Source organism: Myxine glutinosa, chromosome 14 (assembly GCF_964187855.1).
Source record: "Myxine glutinosa chromosome 14, kmMyxGlut1.1, whole genome shotgun sequence".
Lineage (NCBI taxonomy): Eukaryota > Metazoa > Chordata > Myxini > Myxiniformes > Myxinidae > Myxine > Myxine glutinosa.
Genome location: NC_136274.1, coordinates 57,605,255 through 57,617,320, shown reverse-complemented (window position 1 = coordinate 57,617,320; position 12,066 = coordinate 57,605,255). Strand labels below are relative to the sequence as shown.

General features: G+C 44.0%; 1 protein-coding gene across 2 annotated transcripts in view; it reads left to right on the top strand.

Annotated features, from left to right (window-relative positions):
- Positions 1-12,066, top strand: part of LOC137439811 (glutamate receptor ionotropic, kainate 2) — a 426,037-nt gene that overhangs the window by 269,553 nt on the left and 144,418 nt on the right. For both annotated transcript variants that reach the window (XM_068135931.2, XM_078767891.1), the window contains exon 11: positions 11,327-11,530. In XM_068135931.2, the coding sequence (XP_067992032.2) occupies positions 11,327-11,530 (204 nt within the window). The remainder of the gene's footprint in view (positions 1-11,326; positions 11,531-12,066) is intronic.

Genomic DNA, 12,066 nt, shown 5'->3' with positions numbered 1-12,066 from the left:
TGACCTACTGTGTTCTATAATACCGTCCTTTAAGAGCAGGGACATTTCTTCCGCAATGAATTGCGCGTCCGCGCGAGAGTAGCGCTGCGATTTGACGGCTACAGGGGTACAATCAGTGGTCAGGTTGGGGAACAGTGAGAGAGGCTCCATGTCCATTTGAGCGAGGGCGCACACAGCGAGCGTGTTCGGCCCACCGAAGTCTATTTCCAAACGTCCATGCCGCTTAAGGAAATCAAGTCCTAACAGAACGTCAGCACATAAAGCAGGTTGATAATCTCATACCATGAGATACACGTCCGGGAACGTGCGTCCCTTTATCACAAGTTTCAATCGACACGCCCCTTTTGTGCTCAACCGAAGTCCCTGAGAGGCCATGAAGATCCGGCGGGTTGTCCCGAGAACCGGCCACCCATGTTGATGCACGAGTCGCTGATCGATAAAACTATCCGTGGACCCCGTGTCAATCAAAGCTTGCGCAAAAACGCCCGCGACCGTGAGCGGAATGATGGCCTGCGCAAGGCCGGCAGACCCGGCAGGTATTGTACCGGCTGGGCGAGAAGATCGCGCCTCGCAGGTGGATCCCACGCCGGCTGCAATCCTTCGGGCAGCGTCGGCAGGTTGGGCCTCAGCAGGAGCATTGAAGTCAGTTGGCTCATCAGCAGATTCATTTGCTAGAGTGGGTGTGTGTAGGTCGTAAGAGCCGCCGCCAGATGGCGCTCGAGTCACGTGAGAAAGATCTCTGCCGTCTGCAGATTCATATGCCAAAGTGAGTGCATGTAATTCGTAAGAGCCGCCGTCAGATGGCGCTCGAGTCACGTGAGAAGGATCTCTGCCGTCTGCAGATTCATATGCCAAAGTGGGTGCATGTAATTCGTGCTGCGTTTGCCGCACATCGAGAGGAGTTTCCACAGCAGGAGCATGTCGCTTGTTTGAAGTAGGCGTTCGAACGCCAGTCAAGGTCGGTCGCGCTGCAGCCGGTCGCGTTCGCGCCATTTGTTTCGGCGGCCCGGTGTATCTCACCAAGGTCGGGCGTGCAGCCAGAGGCCCGTGAGAAGGAGAGCGGCTCATCAAAGCCGAGTGAGGCGCCCCCTCCGGCGCTCGATCCGTTGGCTCCGCGATGAGCCCATTCAAGGTCGCGCGGGGACGCGTGCCCCGAGCGGCCTTCCTGCAGACCTTTGCAAAATGGCCCTTGGTGGAGCACAGGTGGCATGTAGCCTCCCGAGCCGGGCATTCAGAGCGAGGGTGCTTCCGATTCCCACAAAAATAACATTTTACATACCGGTCAGGCCGTGGCCGGGCAGCGGCGGCAGCAGTGAGGCCGGAAGCGGAGTTCGCTTCAGGAGCACCCGGAGTCTCGGCCGTGGTGGTCGGGTCCTCCTCCGTATCCTCGGCGGTAGCCCTCTCCGGTCGCGCGAGTTGAGAGGCCCCCGCCACGACTCGTGGGTGATCGTATGTGGTGGATTGTTCTCGGGCATCTGTATATACTCGCGCCAGCCGTAGTGCTTCCGTAAATGTCAGATCCGCGACCTCCAGGAGTCAGAGCCGCAAGACCCCAGAACTAATTCCAGAGATGAATGAATCTCGGAGCAAGTCGTCCTGCACTTGCTCGTGGGTCCGTACGTCCTGCACGCAGTCTGCCAACAGGTAGCGCAACTCCTGCGCGTAGCGATCGATCGATTCAGATGGTTGTTGTCGCCGCTGGGAGAGTTGATGCCGGCCATGCACAGCGCTCCGTGTTTTTAGGTATAAGCGCTTCAGCTCGGCTAGTGCCGTAGCGTACGTCTCAAATCGAGCTATGTTCCGGAACACGGTGTGATAGACCTTCGACTGTAACACGAACAGCTTCATCGCAGCGGTGGGCTCTGTTTCGTGAGCAGCAAAATAATTCTCCAGCGTTTTGAGCCAGTGAGTGAACTCCGATGCTGATCCCTCAGCTTGAGAGTCGGCTCCGAGAACTGGTACCACGATCATCTTGTGGTCAGCCATTCCGGCGATCTAAATGATATTAAATGTCGTGAAAATCAAGCTCAGACACGACTTGACCTCTGGGTAGGTTTAATATCATTTAGATCTGAAGTACATCCTGTAAAAATACATTCATGCAACAGGCATTAAAATCAGAGTATTTCATGAGCAATGGTCGATTCAATATGGCAATGGTCCAATAGAGAGGACAGTCAGCGCAGCATTTAGGGGCGTACATACCATTCAAACTACAGGACTATGTCACAGTGAGTTCCGCTGGAGTGTCCGTGCGCCCCGGTTGTCCCGGGTCTTATAGACGCCCCTTTTGAAGCGAGCACACCCTGGGTTCACCTTGGTATAATTTCACTACATGGGTTAAGGGGTTCATTTTGTTACTACACACTGATTGTGTTTGTGATTGCTTCCTTCTGTTCCCTCCCCATGTCATTGGTCCTTATTAAATGCACTTTGTCTTGGTTGAATTCTGGCTGTGGTGGTGGCTTCATTTGGTGGTTTCTGAAGGATCCCATTGAGGCTTGATTGGCACACCACCTTAAGATCCTGTCACATGACTCTGGCTCGCTCGGGTCAATGTGAACCACTATTTTACAGAAAAATACATTCAATATCCTGATGTTAAAGGGAAAACAAAGTCAAACAGCCATTGGCTACCGATGATATGTAGTTTGCATGAAATGGAGAATGTGCCCTGTAAAAGATTGTTGTCGAGGCGGTCAAACTGCTCCATTCCTCCACCTCACCCCTCCACCTCACTTGGAAAACCCCTCAAAAGCTCAGATCTAATATTAATCCACATAAAATGAGATGATATGGACCTAACTAATTCCCATTCAATAAACTTGATCGCCAGTGTTTATAAATCCTTCGTAAATGTTATCAATAACCGAGTGACCGTTGAACTCGACAGCAATAAACCATTGGAGCAAACAAGCTTTCAAAGTGGTTCTGGAAAATCAGCTCATGGAAAAATCAAGAAAATGAAAATTGTCTTTTGTTGCACATTTATTGGCTATGGAAAAGAACGGGGTAGCACCAAATATGGTCATACGAGCTGTACATCATCTCAATGTTGATTCCAGATACATCTATATATATAAAACACAGTTTGTGTGTGTGTGTGTGTGTGTGTGTGTGTGTGTGTGTGTGTGTGTGTGTGTGTGTGTGTCTGTGTGTGTGTGTAATGTTACCGATAGACTCCTAAACGGAGAGGCTTACGTGCTTGATATTTGGCATAGACATGGCCATTGAGCGTGGGACGAACATGGCCGAACTCAAAATATTTGACGATCCATATTTTTTATTCATATTTACCTCAGTGCATTTCAGCGCACGGAATCAACGGAATCAGAGCAGGTGGGCGCTGATTCGCTCAGAGCGATCACGTGATCACGTGATGACGCTATGAACGCTATGACGCTATGAACGATATGACGCTATGAAAAAAAAAATCGCTATGACGCTATGAAACTCTATGACGCTATGACCGCTATGACGCTATGAAAAAAAAAAATCGCTATGACGCTATGAAACGCTATGACGCTATGAACGATATGACGCTATGAACGCTATGACGCTATGACGCTATGACGCTATGAAAAAAAAATCGCTATGACGCTATGAACGCTATGACGCTATGACGCTATGACGCTATGAAAAAAAAAATCGCTCGCTTTGCCAAGGGGCTCGCTCCTCCCCCCTCCCCCCCCGTTCCCCTCCCCTCCCCCTCCCCTCCCCCGCCCGGCAATGCCGGGTACTTCTGCTAGTCAATTTATAAAGTAAAGTCTACATCTTTATAAATGGAACATCGACCTTGAAACAACAACAAAGTAGCAACATCAGACAAAGGGGATACAATATCACCAATTTTTTTTCACAGCCTGCCTAGATGTACTGTTCCAAAATATATTGTATTGATTTCAAATAAAGGAGAACAACAGAAAATCATGATGGAATTGCTAAATTTAGAGAATCATAGAATCGGACTAAAAATGAATGTGATAAAGTCAAAAATCAAGGTGCGTGCGTGCGTGCGTTTGCATGTCGAGGTGGTTATGTTTGTTTTCTCTTCCCTTGCATCACCTTTCTCTCTGCTGCCTACACCTTGTCACTCTCATGTACCCTCTCCCATCTCTCTGGAAAGTTACTCCCCCTCACAATCCCCCACCCCTCCATCTTCTCTGGATACCGAGTCGCACTGCTCACCGATAAAGGTGGACAGAGCTGTGCAGTTGGCTGGTAACCTGCTGACAACTGATGCCTTTTCTGAAACCAGCAATTACCATTCCTTCCACGGTGAAAGTGAGCGGAAAGAAAGGTGCCAATAAAATGCCGATGCCACCTTCAATAGTGACGAAAAAGCAGTTCTCAATTCTCGATGCGTGCACAAGTACAGGCACTGAGAACCTACTTGCATTACTGGTAGTTTTGCACATGCAAGGCAGTCGGTTCACATCCGTGTCAGCAGTAAGCATTCATGCAATTTCTCATACACTACAAGGGTTTATGCATTGTTTTTTATCAACTCACAGTGAATTTTTGAGTATTTAAAGTTTTGATGCTCACCCCCTATATTTATTGTGCACTTATTATACTGACATGAAATTAAAAACTTAGTGGGATAGATGGGGCCTTTAATTTGATCTTCTGTCAGCATTGTGCGCATCCCTGAAAGGCGTATTTCAAATTATACTTGCGCGCATTTAGATCGTGCTTTGCCAGAGACAGCTAATGGTGAGTAATTAAAAAATAAATTGGGCATTAAATTCCCTGCGTTATGAGCAATTAAATCGACAAATTGATAGTGTCACCTTGGTCAAGAAAAATGATGAGATGCATTTCGACAGAACAAACTCATTAATTTGTTTGTTTGTTTTTCATCCTCATTGGCCTTTGTATGACAAAGTTTTCCAGAACTACTATTCCAACATACTTCTTTTAACTTTTGACTGCTATTACTTTCGGATTTTTATTTTCTTTTGAAGGCTCCAGTCATGGACTATATAGTCCTCATCGAGGCCATACCTTAAATAATAGAGCTGCATTGATAGAAAAGTGAAGAAAGAGAATAGTCTGAGTTTTTGAGGAAGTAAAAAAATCTGCTTTTTGAAAAGGCGAAGGTCATAAGTGTTTGGAAAGACATGAGAAGGTAAAGAGTTCCAGAGTTTGGCAGTGGAGGGCAAGAAAGGAACATCATAATGGCCTACCCTTGAGTTGCCAATGGCCACAATAATCATGAGATGTAGTGGCTTGTCGAGTAATCCGTGGTCTCGCTAATGGCGGAGGTATACAAGCAGCAAGTTCTTGGGAGCAGAAACCGAAGTAATATCTGTAGAAAAGAGAAAGAGCCAACTTTGTGACATAATTTGAGCGGGTCGAGTTTGAAGGTCAGAGAGAGTTGATAAGTCGGATTAATTTTGATTCAATTCTGTCCAGTACGTATGTGGAGCTAGAACCCCCCCAGATGTGAGAGCAGTACTCTGTACAAGGACGAATTAATCCTTTATATAGTTGAAGCAACTGTTGAGAGGAGAAGAATCTTCGGCATCTGAACAGGACTCCTCGTTTCTTCGAGGCAAACTTTGATATTTGTGTAATGTGTGGATTCCAGGATAAATTTGATGTTAGGGTAATACCTAGTAGGTTTATTGTATCACATGGTGTAATTGTGGAGCTTTCAAAGGAGATTGGAGAGTTGAGTGGAGTTTTAGAGAATACAGTACTTTACCTTTATCCATGGCATGTGTGAGATGTGTGTGTGTGAAGATGTTGATGTGTGAAGATGTGTGAAGATGTGTGAAGATGTGTGAAGATGTGAAGATGTGTGAGATGTGAGATGCATGTGTGAGAAGTGTTATGATTTATGGGAGCGAGACATGGGTAATGAACGTAGAGCAGCAACGAAGGTTGGAAAGGGTGGAAATGCGAATGGTTCGACGGATGTGCGGAGTATCTTTGAGAGAGAGGAAGACAAATGATGAATTGCGAAAGATGATGGGAATAGAGCCTGTGATTGATGCTGTGAAGAGGAACAGGTTGAGATGGTTTGGTCATGTGTTAAGGAAGGATGAAAGTGACTGGTTGAGAAGTGATGGAAATGAATGTAGAAGGAAGTAGAGGACGGGGAAGACCGAGAAAGACTTGGCTAAAGATGGTGGAAGAAGAAATGCGGGCAAGGGGGTTAACAAGGAGAGATGCAGAAAATAGGGCAAAATGGAGAAGATTGTCATGGGGACCACAAGGCTAACCCCCACTCGAGCAGGGAAAATGGCCTTTAAAATGCATGTTGTTGTTGTTTATCCATGGCATGCATTTACTTTTCTTTCGTGATGCAATATCGAGGCTCATGGAAGAGCAATATGACAGGGGTATAAAAGCACTGAACTGAGGGGGACAGTGTGGAAACAGTTGGATACAATGAACAAGACTCAAATAAATAAGAAACTCGAAGGTTTACCGCCGCCAGGCTGAATAGTTTACGTTTTGTATCCAACTGTTAGGCCAGATCTCCATCCGGACCGTCACCCAAATCTCATGGCTTCTTTTTGTCATCCACCCAACTCATCCACCAAGTTTCATTTAAATCCGTCTACAACTTTTTGAAATATTGTACTATATATCGTGTTTGGGCCCCTTCTTTCAATGGTGAAAAATCACTTTTCAAAAAAATAATAAATTATCGCATGCAATCTTCAATAAAATCCAATCAATTCGTCCAGGTCACACACCCAATCTGGCCACCAAATTTCATCCTGATCCAACCATAACTTTTTGAGATATCCTGCTCATAGACAAACAGACAAAGAGACAGGGGTGAAAACATAACCTTCGTCCACTTTCGGTGGCAGGGGTAAAGAAGGGATAGGAGAGGACGAAAAACAGCAACTTGCAAGTAAGAGGGGTGGCCTCGGAAGGGTTAATGTGGGAAGAATAGATCGTTGGACGAGGTTTTAGGGATGACTTGAGATGGTGGTCTGAAGACTTTGAAGGAAGAGTGAGAATGAACCCTCTCATGTTCAATCAGCAAAAGGCACATGATGTTAAAAATGATTTTTGGCATATTAATTAATTATCTTAAATCATTCTCCAATTTCTTGAATGTCCTCAAATGAAGTGAAGTGGTTCAGTTGGCAGCTTAACATCTCAAAGGAATTTTACGGATTCTGCACTCTGTCTGACAGCAATACAATGAAAACTAGAACGGCACACGGTAGAGAGCATACCTCCGCCAAGCTGAACAGTTCACGTTTTGTATACCACTGATAGGCAAGATCTGGATTCGGACCTGAACCAAAATCGAATCAGCTTATTGTCACCAACTAACCAACTCCTCCACCTAGTTTTGTCAAAAGTCATCCACAACCTTTTGAAATGTCACGCTATTTATCGTTTTTAGCCCTATCACTCAATGGTGAAGAATCACTTAAGAAATTTTCACTCTCGTATCCGGACTCGGATCTTCACCAAAATCTAATCATTTCATCCTAGTCACATACCCAACCTCTCCACCAACTTTCGTTCGGATCCATCCACAACCTTTTGAGATATGCTGTTCACAGACAAACAAACAAACAAACAAACCGATTCCGGCAAGTAACAAGAAAACGTCATGCAGAGAACAATATTTGCAAAATCCACCTTCCTCCTCTCCCCCACCCCCCAAAAAGCAGTTGCCTGGGAGACATCAAATTATCCATTTTATTAGGATTAAAATTGACGATCTGAATCATAGCTCAGGCCAATCGGGTGAAAATAGATTATTTTTCATATGAAAATTGATGATTTTCGACGTTTGACCTTGAGGTGATCTTTGACCTTTGACCTCAAAATAGTTCATTTCCCAATTCAGTGATGCACCATGCAGTTACTGTTTAATTTTCAAGTCAATTGGATGAAAAATGACAATTTTAGAAAGTAGAACTGAAGATGACCTTTGATCTTTCACCTTTCACCTTTCACCTCAAAATGAAGAGGCTTCTGAGTTGTTACTACCTCTACAACTTGGTAAAGTTTCATGAAGATCGGTTTAGAAATAGTGAACTGTAGGCGAGTGACAGACAGACAGACAGAATAACAAAGGCGACCAACCAATATACGTCAAAAATCTACTATTTTTCAAGTAACAAACAGACAGGGGTGAAAACATAACCTCTATCCACCTTTTGTGGGGGTGGTCGCTGGAATGGCACTCAGTAGAGCGCATACCTCTGTCAGGCTGTTCAGTTTACATTCTGTATCCCACTGATCGGCCAGATCTGGTCCGTACCTGAATCAAAATCGAATTGGCTTCTTATTGTCACAAAACCAACTCATCCATCCAGTTTTATTGTAACCCATCCACAAATTTTTGAAACTTCATACAAGAAAACAAAAAAAACATCATACATCATTTTAAAACATCATAAAAACATTTTTCATCATCCTAAAAACATCCTCATAAAACATCATCAAAATGAACATCATCATAAAATATCATCATAAAAACATTTTTCATCATCATAAAAACATCCTCATAAAACATCATCAAAATGAACATCATCATAAAATATCATCATAAAAACATTTTTCATCATCATAAAAACATCCTCATAAAACATCATCAAAATGAACATCATCATAAAATATCATCATAAAAACATTTTTTAAACATTCATCATAAAAAAACATCGTTTTTTTTTTTGAAACATTATACGATATATTGTTTTTGGCCTCATCCCTCAACAGTAATCAATTTAAAAAAAAATTTAAACATCATATCCGGATTTGGATTTGGATCTTCACCAAAATCGAATCAGTTTGTCTTTATCATACACTCAACCTGTCCAAGTTTCGTCCAAATCCATCCAGAACTTTTTGAGATATCCTGCTCACAGATAAACAAACATACAAACTAACAGACAGACAGACACGGCAAAACAAACAGCCAAACAGACAGACAGGGCTCAAACAAACAGCCAAACAGACAGACAGGGCTCAAACAAACAGCCAAACAGCCAGACAGGGCTCAAACAAACAGCCAAACAGACAGACAGGGCTCAAACAAACAGCCAAACAGCCAGACAGGGCTCAAACAAACAGCCAAACAGACAGACAGGGCTCAAACAAACAGCCAAACAGACAGCCAGGGCTCAAACAAACAGCCAAACAGACAGACAGGGCTGAAAGAAACAGCCAAACAGACAGACAGAGCTCAAACAAACAGCCAAACAGACAGACATGGCTCAAACAAACAGCCAAACAGACAGACAGGGCTCAAACAAACAGCCAAACAGACATACAGGGCTCAAACAAACAGCCAAACAGACAGACAGGGCTCAAACAAGCAGCCAAACAGACAGACAGGGCTCAAACAAACAGCCAAACAGACAGACAGGGCTCAAACAAACAGCCAAACAGACAGACAGGGCTCAAACAAACAGCCAAACAGACAGACAGGGCTCAAACAAACAGCCAAACAGACAGACAGGGCTCAAACAAACAGCCAAACAGACAGACAGACAGACGGGGATGAAAACATAACCTGGTGTGAGAAAAAGTGCAATGTGAGATATTGAGGAAAAGGAAAGAAAAAGTTTACTCTCCACAAATTTGTCAACCTCCCTACGTTATGAGCGCTACGAAATTCCCTGCGTACAAACCTCTGTCATTTTAATTACAACAAGTCAACCTTTTCTGCATAGGTGATGCAACCATGGAATAATAGCTCAAATGACGTTGAACGGAAGTTTTGCCACAATGGGCATTTACAGTAACAATCAATTTGCACCTTTTTGCAATCTATTTTCGAATCAGTTTCCATCTAAATTTAATTATTTTGAATGTTCACTTTTATCAACAAGTCGCAAAAAAACTTCGACCTCGGGAACGAAAATCCTTCAATTCACTTGGATATTTGAATAGGTCCATTTTCATTTTCTACTCGAGTGTCATGCTGAGAAAGAACACCGTGTTATTCCATTTGAATGTTTCATTTTTACCAAACACAAAAGACCTCTCTGCACTGTCTTACAACCTCCACGGCTGTGTCTGGAAAATTTCATTTGGCAAATTTGACTTCTTTATTCGTCAAGTCAAGTTGCCTTCTGTTCCTTTTCAATACATTGTCTCAATGTTCTTGTTTTATTTTTTCAATTCCGCATACAGAATGTCAAGCACCACTCGAACTTGAAAGTTTTAAATGTACAATGCTCGGATATAAATTTCCTGATTAAAAAACCAAAATTTATTGGGATACTTTTAAAGCCATTGTCTGTCTATCTGTCTGTCATCTGTCTGTCTGTCCAACTATCCAAACATCGACATAAATTTATCATGTTGTCTTTCCTGGCCTGTTAATAAAAACCCTTCCACATACTGCTCATTTAAATTTGTGAAATGAACTGATCATGTGATCTGTCACATGATTGCTCTAATCCAATCAATGCAGAGATTTTAATCTCTCCATATTATAAAAGAAAGTTTTCGTTTGTTTGTCTGCGCAAGCTAATCTCCTGAACGGTGAAAGATAGGAGGAAACCTCTAATACAAAAAATGTCGGGACGAGCCCCGGGAAGGTTTTAGGCTAGGTGGCGAGGCCGGTTGAGGCCGCCTCGGCCGGGCTGGACCCATTTCGCAATTAAAATCTGAGCTGAATTATAGTAGTCAATCTTCTACGGCGGTGGGTAAAAGCTGAATTGTGGTAGTAAATTCATTCAAAAAGAACCAAAAATGTCGGGACGGGCCCCGGGAAGGTTATAGGCTAGGTGGCGAGGCCGTGTCGGCCGAGCTGGGCCCATTTCACAATTAAAAGCTGAGCTAAATTATAGTAGTCAATCTTCTACGGCCACGAGTAAAAGCTGAATTATAGTAGTAAATTCATTCAAAAAGAACCAAAAATGTTGGGACGGGCCCCGGGAAGGTTATAGGCTAAGTGGCGAGGCCGGTTGAGGCCGCTTCGGCCGGGCTGGGCCCATTTCGCAAATAAAATCTGAGCTGAATTATAGTAGTCAATCTTCTCCGGCTGCGATTAAAAGCTGAATTATAGTAGTAAATTCATTCAAAAATAACCAAAAATGTCGGAGCGGGCCCGGGAAGGTTATAGGCTAGGTGGGATGGGGTGGAGGGGGGTGGGGGGGGGGGGGTGTTGCCCCACAAAATATGTATTTTTTGTTTGTTTGTTTAAAGTCTTATGATTACAATAGTATCATTCTACATGCTGCTCTGTCTCCCAGCAACCATTGGAATTGGTTGAAAATACCATGACACTGCACCTTTAGTCAGTGTGGTATCCTGCTATATTCCACCAGGTGAGCACCCAGGGGTATTGCCCCTATTTATCAATCTTCCCCACGACTCGTGTTTGCAGGTGGACCCTTACGTGAGGTACAAGAAGTCGGACAAGCCACTGTTCGGTAATGACCGCTTCGAGGGTTACTGCATTGATCTGCTGCGAGAGCTTTCGGTCATGTTGGGATTCACCTATGAGCTTTACCTCGTAGCCGATGGCCGTTACGGGTCACAGGATGAACGTGGCCAGTGGAACGGCCTTGTACGGGAGCTGATAGATCGCGTACGTATGGCAGCTCCTCATCCCTTCCAGTTATTAAAGTCTGTGTTGTGCACAGCACCGACAGGAACCGATAAAACATCAGGAAAAGGACATTTTCATGTGAAATTTGAGTTCGAGGTGTGTTCAAAATTTTAAACGTTGCTGCTTTTAAATGTTTAAAATTCCTGGAACATAATGATTTTTTTTTTCTGTCTGTTACAAAACATTATTTTGACAGGATGAGTAAACCGTAAGTTAACTATATAAAAGCACCTTGATACAGATGTGACCTTTTCACTAAAATTTAACTGTCATGAAGATAATGTTCCATATTTTTTCATTCCCTGTGTCTGCCTTTTAAGCCTGGTGTTGGCTTCGCGGTTAGGGTGCCGGCTTGGGATCCTAGGATCCTGGGTTCGAATCCCAGTTGATCGCTGAATTAACACCAGGGGGGTTGACTCAGCCTGTCATCCTTTCCTAGGTCGGCAAATTGAGTACTAGTTCATTGGTAATTCCCTGTGTGTCGCAAGAGGCGACTAACAGGGTTGGTGGCAGGA